This window comes from Saimiri boliviensis, chromosome 17 (genome assembly GCF_048565385.1).
Source record: "Saimiri boliviensis isolate mSaiBol1 chromosome 17, mSaiBol1.pri, whole genome shotgun sequence".
Lineage (NCBI taxonomy): Eukaryota > Metazoa > Chordata > Mammalia > Primates > Cebidae > Saimiri > Saimiri boliviensis.
The window spans coordinates 47,502,437-47,521,464 of record NC_133465.1 but is presented as its reverse complement, the minus strand read 5'-3'; the positions used below and the strand labels follow the sequence as shown (position 1 = coordinate 47,521,464).

Below are 19,028 nucleotides of genomic sequence, written 5' to 3'. Positions count from 1 at the left end.
AGTGCCGGGAGACTTGGTGGCATCTCTGGGGCTCCCCACGTGGGGCCTCCTCTCCGCATGGCCTGGTCCCCAGGAGACCTGCCCCAGTGCAAGGCAGGGGAGAGGCACCGCCACTTCTTCTTTGGCTGCAAGAGCCCTCTTTGTCCACTTTCCTTGGCTCTTTCTTGCTCTCTTACCCTGGTATTGTTTCTTTAATAACAGAATGGTGGCAGGGATCTGAGGAGGTCATGCCACCAACCTCTGCATCTTGCCCTCCCTGGGTGGCTCCATGCCCCCTGTGTGTGTCCACTGTCTGCTGGACCTGTGCTGTGATCCCCTGGGATGAATCAGAAAGGACTCCCAGCCACACACACTGGTGAGGTCTCTCTGGCAGATTCTGGCGGTCTCCCCTGACCTCCAGAGACAGTGCCAAGGAGCAGCTCGGAGTCTCCCATTTGGTGCCCACTTCCTGTGTGACTTTGGATTCAGTTACTTAAGGTCCACAGTCTTTTTCCTTTTTTTTTTTCTTGAGATGGAGTCTCACTCTGTTGCCCAGGCTGGAGTGTAGTGGTGCAATCTCAGCTCACTGCAACCTCTGTCACCTGGGTTCAAGTGATTCTCCTGCCTCAGCCTCCCAAGTAGCCGAGATTACAGGCACCTGCCATTGCACCCAGCTAATTTTTGTAGTTTTTTAGTAGAGATGGGGTTTCACCATGCTGGCCAGGCTGGTCTTGAACTCCTAACCTTGTGATCTGCCCGCCTTGGCCTCCCAAACTGCTGGGATAACAGGCATGAGTCACTGCACCTGGCAATTTTTTTTTTTTTTTTTTTTGACGGAGTTTCGCTCTTCTTGCCCAGGCTGGAGTGCAGTGGCACAATTTTAGCTCACTGCAACCTCCGCTTCCTGGGTTCAAGCGATTCTCCCACCTCAGGCTCCTGAGTAGCTGGGATTACAGGAGTGTGCCACCCCCCCGCTAATTTTTGTATTTTTAGTAGAGATGGGGTTTCACCCTGTTCTCCACGCTGGTCTCGAACTCCTGACCTCAAATGATCCACCTGCCTTGACCTCCCAAAGTGCTGGGATTACAAGCGTGAGCCACCGCCCTGGCCTAGGTCCCCGTTCTTTCGTTTCCTGGTCTGTGAAATGGGGATCTGCCCCGCTCTGGGGAGAGAGGTGCTGAGGTTTGAATGCCATCCCCCCCCACCTCCCCCCGGCACCCAGCAGGTGGTCCAAGAATGTCAACTTCCTCCTACCGCCGGAGTTTCCTCCCAAAAGAGGGCCCAGCTTGCGAGACGATGCGGGGAGGGGGTGCCGGCGGGGCCGGGGAAGGCAGCCAGTTTGGGGTCCCTTTCCCTGAACTCTGGGACCCCTAGGGAACCCTCAGGTACGCTGCGCCTGGTTAGCCGGGGGTAGGCGGGATACTCACCCGTGAGTCCAGCTCTTCAGCCAAGAGAGTCCCCGAATCTCCCCTCTCTTTTTCCCACGCGGGGAGCCCCACCGCCGAGGCCCTCTCCCGCTGAGGCTCTCCTGGGCCCGCCGGGGCGGCGCGGCTCCTGGCACCTGCTCCCGCCGGGCCGCCCGGGGGCGGGCTCGGAGACGCGGCGGCTGCCCCGGGACGCGCGCGGAACCGGGAGCTGCGACTCAGGACCGCCCCGGGCGGCCGCGGGCGGCTGGACGCAGCCGGGTTTGTCCGGAGCGCTTTTCAGGTAGGTGCCGGCGCCGGACTCAGGCCGGCACTCCACGCTGCCCATCCCGGAGCCACGAGCCGCGGGGGCAGAGCCGGCGGGAGGGGGCCCGCCTCGTGCTCAGGGCGTAGGTGGCTCTGCAGGGCTGGGGGCAGCGGCGGGGACCCTGCTTGCCCGGTGACCTGGGAAGAACCGCAACTTAACCGGAAACTGAGGTCTAGAGGAGGACAGCAAGGGTGATGGCTAGAAGGACTTCCAGCTCCCATCAGGAGGAGAGAGGGAGCGAGGGTGAGACTCCCGCCCTACTCCCACCCGCCTTAAGGAGGGGACCATTCTCCGGAGACAGGGAGCTCGGCCAAATAACCCACCGTCTTTTCTTAAGAAGTTTAGAGAATCCAAAAGTTGATCCACCCCTATCAACACTGAGATGGAATAGAATGGAAGAGGTGGGGGAGGGAAGAGCACCAATGATCTTTTTGGAGGGGTGCAAGGAGTACCCCTGCCCCCCACCCTCCACCTGATTCACAGTCATTGGAGGCCTTCCTGTCCCGCCCCTTCCTGCCCCCAACGTGAATGTCTCAGCTTCAGCAAGGGGTATGGGGTGCCCCCGTGGCCGGAGCACTCTGCTCCCACCCACAACTCAGGAACAGTCCCAGGAGCTCCCAACCCTCAGCTCTCCCAATCACCACTTGGAAGCGGTGACTATCGGGAGGCAGGGAGTGGGGTTCGAGGGAACTCCCCTTCTGGGTCCTATGGAATTGGGCAGGGAGAGCAGGCAAGGGATATAACCAGGCTGTGCCAGAAACCTGAGCCCTGGTGCTCCTAAGAGAGGGTGTGGGGGTCCTGTGAGCAGGATCAGAGCAACAGGTCAGATTTCTTGGGCTTTGCTTAGTAGCAGAGGCAAGGACAAGGGGTTACGGAGACAACCACCCCACCTTAGAAGCAGCTGCTCTGTGTTGGCACTGTCCGTGCAAGTAGAGATGCAGGTTAGACAGCAAGAAGGACTTTCTTCCTGATGGTAGGGTCTTTGGGGGAGTCTCAGTGGCCAGCCAACACAGGCCCTGTCTTTGGGGGTGTCAGGAGGGACTGAGGACCTCTGGAGGATGTAGGCAACCAGGGTTGAGGACAGAACAGACCAGGGAGGGGAGGAGGTGGGGGACAGTGACGTCACCTCTGGACCATCCTGCTCCCTCACCTCCGGTGCCCTCTCTCCTTTCCTTGGAGCTGGAGTGTTGACTTTCAGCAGCTCACTCCTGAAATCCCCAGCACCCAGAAGGCCCCAGGGGAAGGTGACAGGCTTCCTCGGTCACCACTTCAGATGGGAAGACAGACACGGCTGCCGTAGGTGTGCCTAGTGGAACCCTCACCTGGCATCTGCACCAGCGGTTGCCCAGTCCCCGGGCCTCCTGCTCTGGCAAAGCAGAGGCATGTGTGTTGGGGGCTGGCACAGGTGACTCACCTCCTCTGGATCCTCTGAGAGTATTTCAGAGTGTGGCCCTGGGTGACCCCAGCTCCCTGGGCCCACAGAATCGCTGGGGTGGGTGCCACTCTGTGGCGGCCACACCACTGAAGAGGGTTATTTCCCCTTCCTCGTCCTGGGAAGGTGTCTGTGCTGGGAGAGGGCAGTGGGGAGGTGGCAGGGCGGAGAAGTCAGAATGCTCAGTGGCGGTCCCTCAGGGGCACTCAGCGGGTACCTAGGTCCAGGAGGGCTCGCACTCTGCTAGGACAGGAACAGATGAGGCTTCTCTTCTTCCAGGTGCTTCTCTCTGCAGCTGGGCTGGCGGGGAGGGCCAGGATCCCACACTCCTGCCTGTGACCCCATGAATGACTGGGATGGGAGCTGCCAGGGCCCTTACTTGCTGCCGTTGCCTCATAGAATGGAGGACACTTGGCCCTACCTACTTGCCTCTCTTTGTGACTCTGAGGCTCAGTTGCCTCAGGTGTCAAGTCTCGAAGGACTGTTCTGAGGATTCATGGAAGCGATGTTTCTGTTGTGCCCAGGGGGTAACAGGCCCTTGCCAAGAATCATATAACTTGGCCTCCACCCGCTTCCACCTTAGCAGCAGCTCTGTGTGGCCACTGCAATTCACCCTGCAAAGGACCTAGAAGCCCAATCCCCGCTCTTATTTTATTTTATTATTTTATTTTTTGAGATGGAGTCTCACTGTATCGCACAGGTTGGAGTGCAGTGGCGCGATCTCGGCTCACTGCAACCTCTGCCTCCCAGGTTCAAACGATTCTCCTGCCTCAGCCTCCTGATCACAGGCACCTGCCAGCACGCTCAGCTAATTTTTGTAGTTTTGGTAGAGATGGGGTTTTCTCACGTTTCAGGCTGTTCTCAAACTCCTGACTTCAGGTGATCCACCTGCCTTGGCCTTCCTGGGATTACCGGCGTGGGCCACCACTCCCGGCCTATTATTTTTATTTATTGATTTATTAATTTTTTTGAGACAGAGTCTTGCTCTGTTGCCAGGCTAGAGAGTGCAGTGGCAAAATTTTGGCTCACTGCAACCTCCACCTCCCAGGTTCAAGTGATTCTCCTGCCTCAGTCTCTTGAGTAGCTGGGAATACAGGCACCCACCACCATGCCCAGCTAATTTTTTGTATTTTAATAGAGACGGGGTTTCACCATGTTGCCACCACAATGGTCTCAATCTCCTGACTGCACGATCCACCCACCTCAGTTTCCCAAAATGCTGGGATTACAGGCGTGAGCCACCGGGCCCAGCAATTTTTGTATTTTTAGTAGAGACAGGGTTTCACCGTGTTGTCCAGGCTGGTCTTGAACTCCCGACCTCAGGTGATCCACCTGTCTTGGCCTCCCAAGGTGCGTGAGCCACCACACCTGGCCCTCTGTCTTTAAAGACAGGAAACCAAAGCCCAGCAGGGCAGGTTCTGGCTCAAGGTTGGCTGTCCAGCCAGCCTGGTCTGGTCTCCAAAGTAGGCTGGGGAGGCGGGAGGGTGGCTGTTGGCTGACATGGAGGAAAATGCCAGAGTGTAATTGGGCTTGTTAAGGGTTTGAGGAGGGAGCCCTTGGTGTTCTGCCAAAGGCTGGGACAGGCCTCGAACCTTCCTCTCCGACTTTCTCTTTGTGAGAAGCAGCCTTTTCTGGAGGACCCCTTTCCCAGGCTGCAGCGGAAACAACCCTCGGCTGCCTGCTTTCTGGCCTCCATAGTGCTCTCCATCCAGCCCTCTCTGGATAGACAGGCAGGGAATCCCATCACGTCACGGTGGCCGAGGACCTCATGGAAACCCACGGCCCTGACATACACTTGTCACCCAGCCAGAAGTGGTGGAGATGGGACCTCAGAGCCCTGCCCAAGTGCTCCCCCGACTTCACTCCCCAGCTCCACATTGACGAACAGACAGGCAGACAGAAGCTGGGCTACACAGCTCTCCAGCGCCGGGGGTGTGAGCCTGCTTTCAAGTGGGTGGCTCCCTCCCAGGGCCCAAGCCCCTCCCTTTCTGCAGCAGCCTCAGCCCATCTCTCAGGGAAGATGCAGATAAGAGAGATTTCGCCTACTTCCTGTAGACATCTCAGACAGACAGATGGGTACATGCATGTTCTTTTCCCCTGCTTTCTGCTTGTCCTTCCTCCCTATCTCTTTGGCTCTGGCCCCACCTCTTTCTGCCCAGGGCGTGCCCCTCTCTGCCTGGCACTGGGCCTGCCCCTCCCAGGAGCTCTTCTCCGAATCTGTGGCCCCCTCCCCACCCATCAGTTCAGGTCAGGGCTCGGCAGGCTTTAAGGAGAGGTGGGATAGGGCAGTGGATAAGGACTGGGGCTTTGAGTTCAGGTCCAGCTACAGAACCTCCCAGAGACTGTTCTCTAATCATCTATGCAGTGGGAGAACAGGTTAATAATGGTGCGCATCTCATGGAATTGTGACGTTTAAAGAGAGATCCTGTCTGGGCATGGTGGCACATGCCTGTAATCCCAGCTACTTGGGAGGCTGGGGCAGGAGGTTCGCTTGAGCCCTAGGAGTTTGAGGCCAGCCTGGAGCCTGGGCAACATGGTGAAACCCCATTCCTACCCCTTAAAAAGAAAAAAGACTCTATGTGCCAAGCACCTGGCCCACAGTAAACCCTCAATGAATGGGGTTGTTATTTCATAAAGAAGAGGTGTCGTAAGCAGCTGGGAGGCAAAAAGAAAGACAGGGAATCTGGCCGAGTGAGGTGGCTTATGCCTGTAATCTCACTTTGGGAGGCTGAGGCAGGCGGATCACCTGAGGTCAGGAGTTCGAGACCAGCCTGACCACCATGGTGAAACTCTGTCTCTATTAAAAATACAAAAATTAGCCAGGCATGGTGGCAGGCACCTGTAATCTCAGCTACTCGGGAGGCTGAGGCAGGAGAATTGCTTGAACCCGGGAGGCGGAGGTTGCAGTGAGCTGAGATTGCACCATTGCACTCCAGGCTGGGTGACAGAGCAAGACTCCAACTAAAAATAAAAAAGAGAGAAAGAAAGACAGGGAATCTTCTAGAATCAGCTCTTGCATCGTCTTTCCATTTGCTTTGAAGCAAGTCCACTGCCCTGCTCTGGGACTCAGTTTCCCCATCTGCTCAAGGCAGCAGGTGGACTAGGTCCCGTCCAACTGTAGGTCCAGCTAGGGTAGATTATATTGGCTCTGCTTAGGGGCCAGGGTTGGGGATACCGAGCTGCCTATGCTCAGGGCAGGGTTAGACAGACCCGTGTGCCCCTGTCACTGCCCACCCCTCCACATTTTCTGACTGGGCTTCCCTAGCTTAGCTGGGGCAGTGTGACTCCTAAGGGAACAGCTGGGAAGACTGGGTCAGGCAGGGCAGGCTTCTGCAGGCCCAGCAGCCTGGCTGGGGGGGACACAATTAGCCTGGAATCCAGGCGGCCCCGTGAGCCCAGAGGCTATATATCACAGAGGTTTAATCAGCTGCGTGGCAGATATTTGCTCTCTTGGGCCAGGTCCCTGCCCCGCCTGTCATAAATTGCACTGAGATTTCAAAATACGCCTGTCCCCATGCTGGCAGCGCAGGCAGCTTTTCTTGGTGTGGCCAGGAAAATCTCATTCCTCTGAAGCCTCCACCCCAGGAATGGGACCCCCCCCACCTCTCCCCCCACACCCCTGCAACACTTGCACCTAAGACCTCCTTCCTGCCTCCTGCTTGGAGGGTTGGGGAGGACATGGAAAGGCAGGGGAGTCGCTGTGATGACCTCCATCAAGAGGTGAGAAGGTGCAAAATATTGGTGGGGGGGTCCATGCAGCAATGGGGGCCTTCTCACAATGGCAGTGACCTCCAGTGTGCCCTCTGTGGGAACAGCTGTACCCTGGACCCATGGCATGGCTCCAGGAGACAGCTTTGTTGCCCCTCGGCTGTGGGGGACTGGGGTCTGTCCTGCCCAGGGGGTACCAAGTCTTCACCTACCTTCCCACTGGATGTTTTATGCGCCACCTGGAGGCTATCTATGGTACTCCGCCCAGCCACAACACCCAGCACTTAGGACCACACCAGGGTCAGATCCAGCGTGTGCAAATTTGCTAGGGCTGCCATAACAAAGTACACAGGCTGGGTGGTACTTAAGAAGATGGCCAGGCGCGGTGGCTCACGCCTGTAAACCTAGCACTTTGGGAGGCTGAGGTGGGCAGACGGATCACAAGGTCAAGAGATCAAGACCATCCTGGTCAACATGGTGAAACCCGTCTCTACTAAAAATACAAAAATTAGCTGGGCATGGTGGCACACACCTGTAGTCCCAGCTACTTGGGGGCTGAGGCAGGAGAATCGCTTGAACCCGGGTGGCAGAAGTTGCAGTGAGCTGAGATTTCACCATTGCACTCCAGCCTGGTGACAGAGCAAGACTCTACCTCAAAAAAAAAAAAAAAAAAAAAAAGACACCCATCATATGAATTAGGGCTCACCTGTATGACCTCACCTCTTTGAAGACCTCATCTGCAAATAGAGTCACTTTCTAAGGTCCTGGGGGTGATTACTTCGACATATGCATTTTTAACAGTTTATTTATTTATTTATTTAGAGACGGAGTTTCGCTTTTGTTACCCAGGCTGGAGTGCAATGGCGCGATCTCAGCTCACCGCAACCTCCGCCTCCTGGGCTCAGGCAATTCTCCTGCCTCAGCCTCCTGAGTAGCTGGGATTACAGGCACGCACCACCATGCCCAGCTAATTTTTTTGTATTTTTAGTAGAGACGGGGTTTCACCATGTTGACCAGGATGGTCTCGATCTTTCGACCTCGTGATCCACCCGCCTCGGCCTCCCAAAGTGCTGGGATTACAGGCTTGAGCCACCGCGCCCGGCCCAACAGTTTATTTATTTATTTTGACACAGTCTCGCTCTGTCGCTGAGGCTGGAATGTAATGGCATGATCTCAGCTCACTGCAACCTTCACCTCCTGAGTTCAAGCAATTCTCCTGCCTCGGCCTCCTGAACAGCTGGGATTACAGGCATGTGCCACCACATCTGACTAATTTTTGTTTTTTTTTTTTTTTTTTTTTTTTTGAGACGGAGTTCCGCCCTTGTTACCCAGGCTGGAGTGCAATGGCACGATCTCGGCTCACCGCAACCTCCGCCTCCTGGGCTCAGGCAATTCTCCTGCCTCAGCCTCCTGAGTAGCTGGGATCACAGGCACGTGCCACCACGCCCAGCTCATTTTTTGCACTTTTAGTAGAGACGGGGTTTCACCATGTTGACCAGGATGGTCTCGATCTCTCGACCTCGTGATCCACCCGCCTCGGCCTCCCAAAGTGCTGGGATTACAGGCTTGAGCCACCGCGCCCGGCTTAATTTTTGTATTTTTAATAGAGACAGGGTTTCACCATGTTGGTCAGGCTGGTCTCGAACTCCTGACCTCAAGTGATCTGCCTGCTTCAGTCTCCCAAAGTGCTGGGGTTATAGGTGTGAGCCACCGTGCTCGGCTAACATATGCATTTAAAAATTTTTTTCTTTATTTTCAGGCCCATACTGGCTAAACATATGCATTTTGAGGGACACACTTCAGTCCGTAACAGGAGAGATGGGCTCAGTCATGACTCGCCCAGGCCCTAGCCTTGGGGTTGCCCCAGCCTGAGGGAGAGACAGAGACCTTGCTCTCAGGAAGCCCCCGTCTGAAGCAGAGCCAGGAAGCATGCGCACAGATTTTGGAGAGAAGGCAAAATTCACTGAGCACCCCCAGAATAGAAATGGTTAGAGGCAGTACGTCAGGCAGGGCAAGTTTCAGAGATGTGAATTAGAAAGGAAAGACTGTCTATGGGAGATGGGGGCAGGGGGCAGGAACCACCTGAGGGTTCAGGAGAGAGAAAGAGAGAGAGAGAAAGAGAGAGAGAGAGAGCCAGCGAGTGAGCGCATGCACATGGGGTGGGGGCAGGGCTGTGTTCAGGGGACCCAGGCAGCAAGGCTCAGGTCCCTACTGAAACCACCAACTGTTGCCTCAGCCTTGGTGGCCAAGACAGCAGGGGGCATCTGGAGCCACGTGAAGCAGGGGTTGGGATGGCTTCACACACTGTCACCATGTGTGAATGTCACCCTGCTGGGTGCAGGGCACAGGAAGGTTGTGTTTTTGGCTGGCGGCTGCCCCTCCAGTAAGCACCACATGCTTGGCTGTCACAAGATTGTCAGCGCTTGCTGTGGAGCTGAGAACAGGACTCTCGCTTCCCCAAATCTGACTCAGCTGGCCTTGCCACTGCCTCTCCCTCAGTGCCCACCTTTCCTCCAAGACCCAAGTCCCCCTCTCTGAGCTTTGTTCTGTGGCCCTCCGAGTCCCCAGGTGTTTTGGCCTCCTTGTGTGTACCTATGTTGGACACCCCTCCAGAGAGTCCTAAGTTTGTTTTGTTTTGTTTTCTTTCTGAAATGGAGTTTCTCTCTTGTTGTCCCGCCTGGAGAGGAATGGCGCCCGATCTTGGCTCACTGGAACCTCTGCCTCCCATGTTCAAGCGATTCTCCTGCCTCAGTCTTGAGAGTACCTGGGATGACAGGCATGTGCCACCATGGCCTGCTAATTCTGTATTTTTATTTTTATTTTTTTTAAGACAGGGTTTCACCATGTTGGTCAGGCTGGTCTTGAACTCCCCATCTCAGGTGATCTGCCTGCCTTGGCCTCCAAAGTGCTTGGATTACAGGCGTGAACCACTACACCCGGCCCTAAATCTGTATTTTTAGTAGAGACAGGGTTTCACCATGTTGGTCAGGCTGGTCTTGAACTGACTTCAGGTGATCCACCTGCCTCTGCCTCCCAAAGTGCTAGGATTACAGGTGTGAGCCACCGCGCCTGGCTGAGAGTCCCAAAGTTTAATGTTGCTTTGCTTGAAATAGACCCCATTATGCGCCCTTCCACCATCCTTGGGCTGGGGTGTTTCAGAGCGATATAGAGGGAGGATACAGAGCTCTACCATCTCCAGCGCCTCCTGCTGCCTCTAAGTATTCACAACCATTTGGCCTTCATTCATTTGTCTCCCTCTCTATCCACTCAGGTATGAAGCGGCCACTGAGCCCATCCCCGCTGGCTGGGAAGGAGCCCCCCATATCTGAAGCTGCTGAGTGCCCCCCTCGGCCCCCAGAACCACCTAAGCCCAAGCGGGAAAGAAAGCGGCCATCGTACACGCTCTGTGATGTCTGCAACATCCAGCTGAACTCAGCGGCCCAGGCCCAGGTGCACTGCGGGGGGCGGGCCCACCAGAGGCGGCTTCGACAACTCAGCTTGGGGAAGAGCCCCTCAGGGCCAGGTCAGTGCGGAGGGACGCTGCTCCCACAATCTTGCTCTGGGGAGGATCTCTGTCTGGGCCCCTCTGAGGGTCTCTGGGTCTGTGGTCTCCCTCCACAGAGGTCTTTGCATCTGGGGTGCAATGGGGTCCTAGGGTCTGACGCCACCCCCTCCTCCCGGGACAATGCCAGAAAATTTTCTTCTGCATCTGGATAAACCTTCTGTGGGACCTCTCGGAACCTGTGGGTCCGCAGGCCACCTCTTGGGTCTTTGTTTCTGGGGACTCTCCCTGTGGGATCTTTTGGGATCAGGACTCCTAAGCAGCACTTCTTCAGCCTGGAGCCCCCTGCTAGCGACAGGCTTTCAGACAAGGGCCTCATCTGCAGGGTGGGTGTCCAGGCTTCTGCTTAGGCCTGTGGTCTCTGAAGGCCAAGGTCAGCAAGGTACACAGCACTCCACCTCAGGGACACGGGGGAGGCCCCTCTTCCTTTGGCTGCTGGACTCCTGGCCAGGATTTCTGCATCTCCCTAGCTGGGGTGACTTCGCAGAGGTTTGACTGTGAGCTTGCAAGGGGCAGCTGGCTGCGAGGCAGCTTTCTGGGGGAAATGGGTGAATGCCTCCATGAGGGTGATTGTAGCTGACAGGTGCACAGGGGCCACAGGGAAAATAAGAACGGCCCAGGCTGCTGCGGGTGGAGCAAACAGATTCACATCCAGGCCCAGTGTGGGGAGGTGGAAAAGGCAACTTACCCCTGGCTCCTGCGGGAGGCCAACAGAAACCTACCTTCAGCCCAGGTTGGCAGCTCTGTTGGAGGAGACTTTCCTGGTGCCCCCAGGGACTGTGCTTTTGCCTTTGTACCCCAAGGATATGTCGCATGTGGTACCCACAGCCCTTATCTCTTTTCACATCTGTCTCCACCCAAAAGACAGACTCAATCTTGGGGAGGTGGTGGGCAGAGAGATTGGATCTTCCTCGTCTCCATCCTACAGGATGGTGTGTGTTTGCGTGTGTGTGGAGCGGGGGACACAGTGAGTGCCCCATAAATATCACCAAAAGAGAAGAGAGCCCTCAAGAGGGTGTCTGAGGCATTGCAGAAGCGGTTTGAGCAGGAGCAGTTAGTGTTTTTACGTGTCTCCGGCTTGAGGGTACCTGAGAAGGAAAGTGAGGTGAAATGGAGAAACAGATTCTGGAGCCTTTTCTTTAGCAGAAATGTCAAGACTTGGTGGCAAATAGGATGTGGGGGGTCTGGGGCGGGGGTGTCATGCACAGCTCTAGCTCAGGTAGTGCCACAGAGGACAGCTCAGTTACGAGAAAAGGGGGTGCTGAGAGGGAGACAGAACTGGAGGGCCAGTCCTGTGGCTGAGGATGCTGTCTGGTCCTTGTTCCTCTTGTAACACACCCTCTTCAGGCCTGACTTCCGGGGAAGCAGTCCCTGTGGGAAAAGCTCCTCCCTCTCTGATCCCACCAAGGTGAAGGGAGCAGGTGTGGGGAGAGGAGAGAAGATCACAGCCCCAGGACCAGGTGTGGAGGCTCACGCCTGTAATCCCAGCACTTTGGGAGGCTGAGGCAGGAGGATAACTTGAGGTCAGGAGATTGAGACCAACCTGGCCAACATGGTGAAACCCCGTCTCTACTAAAAACATAAAAATTAGCCGGATGTGGTAGCAAACGCCTTTAATCCCAGTTACTGGGGAGGCTGAGGCACAAGAATCATTTGAACCCAGGAGGTGGAGGTTACAGCGAGCTGAGATTGCACCACTGCACTCCCGCCTGGGCGACAGATTGAGACTCTGTCTTAAAAAAACAAGCAGGCTGGGCGCTGTGGCTCACAGTGTAATCCCAGCACTTTGGGAGGCAGAGGCTGGTGGATCACAAGATCAGGAGATCGACATCATCCTGGCTAACACAGTGAAACCCTGTCTCTACTAAAAATACACAAATTAGCTGGGCGCGGTGGCAGGCACCTGTAATCCCAGCTACTGGGGAGGGGAGAGGCTGAGGCAGGAGAATTGCTTGAACCCGGGAGGCGGAGGCTGCAGTGAGCCGGAGGTTGCAGTGAGCTGAGATCATACCACTGCACTCCAGCCTGGGCAACAGAGACTTTGTCTTAAAAAAAAAAAAAAAAAGATGCCAGCAACTGCCTCTGAAGTGAGGGGATGCAGGGTGAAGAGAAGCACATCCAGACACTCAGCTGCCCTGGATGCCTCTTCCAGCTCTGCCCAGGTGAGGACTAGGTCGGTGTGCTGAGAGCACTTAGGTAGAGCTCCCCCCTCCGCCGCCCCTCCCCGCCCCCGCGCCCCGCGAGGGCTCCCTGGGGAAATGCAGAGAGCTGCAGCCATTCCCAGGAGGCGGAGGCTGAGTGTGAGCACCTTAATGCACCGCACTGGTTCTAGGCACTCAGTGTCCAGGGCGCCGTGACAGACTGAGGCACGAGGTCTCGGGCCTGTGGCAGCCAGAAGGGCGCTTTTCCGCGGAAGCTGTCACTTTAATTAGGGGCCTGCAGGGTTGGAGGCTTCTGCAGTGACAGGCAGTCACAGGCAGTGAGGCAAGGACCCTCTTCTGCTCTCGTCCCCCAAGGCTGTCTGTGGCAGGAAGAGTGGGGGATCGCTCTCCCCTCTCTGAGCCTCCTAGCCAAGGTCTCCGTCAGAGGCCTCCTTGCTCAGCAGCACCCAGCTCCTGGAATTGTCACACCTAGTGAGCCTCCAATACCTTCGAGGGGCACGGGCGGAGTAAGCAGCAGGAACCCACACTTCGTCTCCCTCCTCCAAGCACAGCCCCGACTTACCCTGCCCACCCCCATCTGCCTCCTACCCTGGAGGCCCTTTCATTCTTCTTCTTCTTTTTATTTTTTATTTTTTCCCGAGGCGGAGTTGCGCTCTTGTTACCCAGGCTGGAGGGCAATGGCGCAATCTCGGCTCACCGCAACCTCCGCCTCCTGGGCTCAGGCAATTCTCCTGCCTCAGCCTCCTGAGTAGCTGGGATTACAGGCACGTGCCACCATGCCCAGCTAATTTTTTTGTATTTTTAGTAGAGACGGGGTTTCACCATGTTGACCAGGATGGTCTCGATCTCTTGACCTCGTGATCCACCCGCCTCGGCCTCCCAAAGTGCTGGGATTACAGGCTTGAGCCACCGCGCCCGGCATTCATTCTTCTTTTTGAGATGGAATCTTACTCTGTCACCCAGGCTGGAGTACAGTCATGTGATCCCAGCTCACCACAACCTCTACCTCCCAGGTTCAAGCGATTCTCCTGCCTCAGCCTCCCGAGTAGCTGGAATTATAGGCACCTGCCACCACGCCTGGCTAATTTTGTATTTTTAGTAGAGATGGAGTTTTACCATGTTAGCCAGGCTGGTCTCTCAACTTCAGGTGATCCTCTTGCTTCGACCTCTCAATGTGCTGGGATTACAGGTGTGAGCCACCACACCTGGCCATTTGCACTCTTCAGGAATGCATCTTGAGCCCTCTTTCACCCGCCTTGGCCTTCTTCTCAATAGGGGTGTGGCACAGAGAGCTTCCCCAGAAGAAGGCTGAACTTCATGACCCTATGGACCATCACACATCCCACTACCCAAATAACTTTTAAGTAATTCTCCGACATCTGCAAAGAGACAGAGGTTTGCTGTCCCCTCACCCTAACCTCTGATGCAGATGTTGAACCAGCACAGGGCATCGGGAGGACAGCTGGGCAAGGAGCCATGATCTACCCCCAGCCCCACGTGGAGCATCTGCAGTGTGACATTCCCTCCTCACCCCATTATCCTAGGCACAGATGATGACTTTCAGTCCTTACTTTATAAACTGGGAGAATGGGGCTCAGGGGGATTAGGTACTACCCAAGGCCGCACAGTTGGGTTTGGGTCCTAGGTTTGTGACTCTATTTTGTTTTGTTTATTGAGACAGCATCTCGTTCTGCTGCCCAGGCTGGAGTGCACTGGCACAATCATAGCTCACTGCATCCTCTACCTCCTGGGCTCAAGCAGTCCTCCTCCCTCAGCCTCCTTAAGTAGCTGGGACTACAGGCATGCCCTACCACACCTGGCTAAATTTTTATTTTTAAAAATTTTTGTAGAGACAGGGTATATTAGTCAATTTTCCCGCTGCTGATAAAGACATACCAAAGACTGGGCAATTTTCAAAAGAAAGAGGTTTAATGGACTCACAATTCCACCACATGGCTGGGAGGCCTCACAGTCATGATGGAAGGTGAAAGCCACGTCTCACATGGCGGCAGACAAGAGAAGAATGAGAGCCAAGCCAAAGGGGTTTCCCCTCATAAAATCATCAGATCTCATGAGACTTACTCACTACCATGAGAACAGTATGGGGGGAAACTGCTTCCACGATTTAGTTATCTCCCACTGGATCCCTCCCACAATACGAGGGAATTTGGATGGGGACACAGCCACACCATACCATCACAGGGTTTCATTATGTGGCCCAGGCTGGTCTCGAACTCTTGGCCCCAAGCAATCCTTCTGCTTTGGCCTCCCAAGGCGTTGGAATTATAGGCGTGAGCCACTGCACCCAGCCTCAGGTTTCTGACTCTAAATTCTATCTCACACTCGTCTCTGATGCCTGGCTGAGGAGAGGAACATATATTAGGAGCAACTGAGCCATGTTTGAGACTGGGGAGGAGTACGGCCCAGAGACGGCAGGCTGTCCCAGCAGATGATTCCACAGGTGATCTGTGGCTACTCCTCTGCCCTGTCCCTTGATGTATGCCTAACTAAAAAATGGGAAGATGCCATCCATCTGGCTAGGGATGGGGAGAGTAGCTTCTTAAAGCCAACCAGTCCTTCCTCTGTCTCTTGGTGGAAAGAACCCAGCCATCCAATTCAGAGTGGACCTGCCCCACGGCCCCCAGCATCCATCACAACATGACACAGGAAGGGAGAGGAGGGGATTTCTGAAATGATTTAAGCTCTGGCTTGCTGAAATGGCCAGAACTTTGGTCAGGTAGTGCAAGGTAGACAGTCAGTATGGGAGACAGGAAAGCAGAGATTGAGTCAGACTATAGTGGATTTCAGGGCCAAGACGGCTGTAGCTGCACCACGTGTCCCTGTGCCTTCCAGCGGGAGAGATAGCGGTCAGAGTGGCAGGTCAAAGCTGGGCTCCCCTACTCTGCGCCCTCAGACCTCCCCTCTATTCCTGTTCGAATCAGCCCCTCTATCCCCTCTCCAAGTCTTTGACTGCAGAAGCCTCTGGCTGCATCCTGGGCCCCAGAGATCAAAGACCTTGATCTCAGGTCATGCCTGAGTCACTGGCTTGATGAGTTTCTCACCCCCACTCCCTGCAGATGGATTAATTTCAGTCCCATCAGGAGGCCCCGGCAGCCCTCCAGCCTGTCCCCTATTCTTCAGTATTTCCCTGGGTTGCCGTTTCCTCCCCAGTCACCATCTCCCACACACATACGGAGGCCTTTGGGTGCATGCTGCAAAGAAACTGAGCTCCTCCAAGTCCACCGAGAAGTTTATCTTGCAGTCTGACCTGCCTCTGCCTCCTGCTGCTAGTCTCCCTTGGTGGCAGGTGACACAAGTGCCCCACTCGCTTCCTGAATGTCACCACATCCCCCTCCCCCAGGTGTGACCCTGACCATTGGCATCCCCCTCCCCCAGGACCACCAGGAAAAGCAAGGCCATCTGGGTAGAGAATTAGGGGGCTTAGCTCAGATCCCTGCCCTGGAAGGAGACAAAGATTCTGTCTGTGTCTCTGGGTGGGTTAATTAGCTCTGGGCTTGAGTTTCCTTCCTCTCCCCACACAAACAACTCCTCCCCCACAAAACCCCTTCTTAACAAACCTGTTTTGAGGAGCTGCTGCTGCCAGCTCCTCCCAGATCTTCTTTGTGCGTGTTGGCTGCTCCAGAGATTACAGGTTATTGTCTGGTGGAGACAGGATGCTGAGGGGGTGGGGGGGCTAGCGCTGGGACCTGGGCTTGGAATGCAGGACTGGATCCAGCTGTGGGCTGGCCGCCGCCTTCCCCCACTCCGCCCCCTCCCACCCACCAGGTGCTCAGGTCGGTTAAGAGCCAGCTTTTAGGAAGAGGACGGAAAGGAAGGAGCGAATGGAGGGAAGAAGAATGGGGGGTGAGGTGGGCAGGGGAGGGGTGTCAGGAGTTCTAGTGGGTGTCAGGAGTGTGGTGGCTCATGCCTGTAATCCTAACACTTTGGGAGGCCGAGGCAGGAGAATCATTTGAGGTCAGAAGTTTGAGACCACCCTGGCCAACATGATGAAACCCCCTCTCTACTAAAAATACAAAAATTAGCTGGTTGTGGTGGTGGACGCCTGTAATCCCAGCTACTTTGGAGGCTGATGAAGAAGAATCGCTTGAACCTGGGAGGTGGAGGTTGCAGAGAGCCGAGATCACACGACTGCACTCCAACCTCGGTGACAGAGCAAGAGACTGTTTCAAAAAAAAAAAAAAGAAGAAGTTGTAGTGGATCAGATAGATAAACTCCCTACTCTCCTTCCTAGCATTGCCCAGGTAGCAGATCCAAGGGTCCAGGCAGGACACTAGACTACCATTGGCAAGACACCTAGATCCCTGCTCCCAACCCCACATGGCCAGTGCTCTTGGATAAAGTGGCAACACCTCTCTGAGGCTCAGTTTCCTCTTCAGCAACAGCAGCATCCCCTTCTATTTAAGGGATGGTGAAGAGAGGATGAGTGAGGCTGGGCAGGAACGGGCTCCTGCGGCAGCAAGTCCTGAGGCAAGAGAGCGGCCAGAGCCGTCCAGCAGGCAGAGCAGGGCAGCAGCTCCTTCCCTGGAGGTCCCTGAGGACAAAGTCAGCCCTTTCAACCCTTGCTTCAATGTAAGAGGCCCCAGGCAAGGGACTCTTCCAGGAGTGGGGTGTGTGCCTGGTACCCTCCCCCAGGTCTTGGTCTGCATACTTGTCCCCACACTTCTTCCTTGGGGGAAGAACATGCCCTGTTCTTTCCACCTGCAATTGGGATGGGGGAAACCAGAGAATGGGCAGCTCCTTCCTGGCAAAGAGAGACAGGGTCCAGGAACGATGCTGCTTTCCAGGCAGAACCAGGAGTCCCTCCCTCGCGCCCTCCCCTCCTGTCCCTCACATCCCCCCCCCTTCCCTCTGTCGCTCTGGCTGGGTTTCATTTGCTCCAGGTTCTGCGCTCCGCGGTGCCTCCAAAGGCAGAGAATGCTCTTGGGTGAGTGCTGAGGACGCCTGGGCTGGGAGGTGGGGAGAGGGCTTAGGTGAGGGTGGTCCTCTCCCTTCTCCCCAGCCCAATTATTTCCTGCTATGGTTGGCCCCCAAAAGTTGTCTGTCAGAGACGCCAGTAGCCAGTTGACTCAGCCCTTTTCCCAGGTCCAGGGCCGGGCAGGGAAGCCCCCACTCTGGCTGAGAACAAAGGTGGAAGGAGGGGCAGGAATGGTGGGGAGCTGGAGGTCCACCCTGCAGGAAACAGGGGTGCTGGACATCTGGGCAAACGCCTGTTCAGGGAGCCCGTGTCAAAGGTTCCTTGTATCAGACCTCACCTTTAACTGCCTCTGAGGGGCCGGGGGATGGGGAGACATCCGAGGGGAGTGAAGAGGGAGCTGTTACTGCAGCAGAGAAAGAGAAGCAGACAGAGGGAGATGGAAATCAGGGTGCCTCCTCCCTGAGATCTGGCCAGTGTACTGGGGTCCACACTAATGCCCCCCGCCTTTATCCGTGGTCTCTCAACTCACCTCTCCACACAGAGGGTTGCCTGGCCTTTTTTGAGGGAGATAGCCATCACCCATCAAAGGGTGTTTTGGGGAACGCTTTCCTTGGGGGCAAAGGCCTGGAGGGGAACTGGGGGCAGAGTTTCTCTTGTGACTAGGCTTTGGGGTCTTCCTCCAGCTTGGGGGGAGTCTGCACATCCTGAGTGCTAGATGACGCAGAAGTGGCTCGGGGGCTCTGGAGAATGTGGGTGAACCCCCGGCCATGGTGGGAATGGGCACGTGGTGGGTCTTGGCTCAACCTCCTACTCCCCCCTTTGACTCTTTATCCCCTGGACTCCCATATTCTTCACAGAGTTTAGGTTTTATCCATGATAGAAATGGCAGTGTCAGTATTTGAGATGTGTTGTGTGCAGGCATGTGCCTCTGGGAGGACCCTATTGTCCACCCTGTGACTTGGGGATAGCGGGGTGGGAGAAAGTGGGAAAGCGACTCTGTTTGGAGATATGCTCTTTTAAGTCCGACGCATTTACTTTTGTAAGGGGGGTGTGTGCGCACACCGATCTCTGTCTCTGCATATGGCTCTTTGTGTACATGCATCTGTCCTTGTGAAGGTGTGTGCCACTGTGCGCCCATTGCTGTCCGCGGTCTGTATCTGTAAGGGTCTACATGTTCATGTGCATCTGTCTCTCTGCATGTGTGTATATACAAACATGTCTCTGTTGCTCGTGCCCATCTGTGTATGCATGCACGCTCTTGCGTGGCCAGTATACCTGCCTTTGACTCCCAGCCAACATGGGTATCTGTGTATCTTGGCATCAGTACCACCTCCATATGTATATGAATCTCATGTGTAGATAGAATACATCGTCTAACTGTGGGGAGACGTATGTATGTGTGTGCCTTGATGTGTATACCTGTCGCTATCCATGGGTAATATGGGTCCCAGGTTGTGTTTCTGTGCTTGTGTGTGTGTCTGTCTGTCTCTCAGTTGTGGTAAAATAGCAGGATGTGGT

The 19,028-nt window shown here is 55.4% G+C and overlaps 1 protein-coding gene across 6 annotated transcripts in view; it reads left to right on the top strand.

Moving 5' to 3' along the window:
* ZNF385C (zinc finger protein 385C) overlaps window positions 1–19,028 on the top strand; it is a 63,173-nt gene that overhangs the window by 17,728 nt on the left and 26,417 nt on the right. For 4 of the 6 annotated variants that reach the window (XM_074388720.1, XM_074388718.1, XM_074388719.1 and 1 more), the window contains exon 3: window positions 10,122–10,373. In XM_074388720.1, the coding sequence (XP_074244821.1) occupies window positions 10,124–10,373 (250 nt within the window). In that variant the 5' untranslated portion in view covers window positions 10,122–10,123. Of the gene's footprint in view, window positions 1–1,542; window positions 1,687–10,121; window positions 10,374–19,028 lie in introns of those variants that run through there. The other 2 variants (XM_010330616.3, XM_010330615.3) reach the window with 1 other exon arrangement.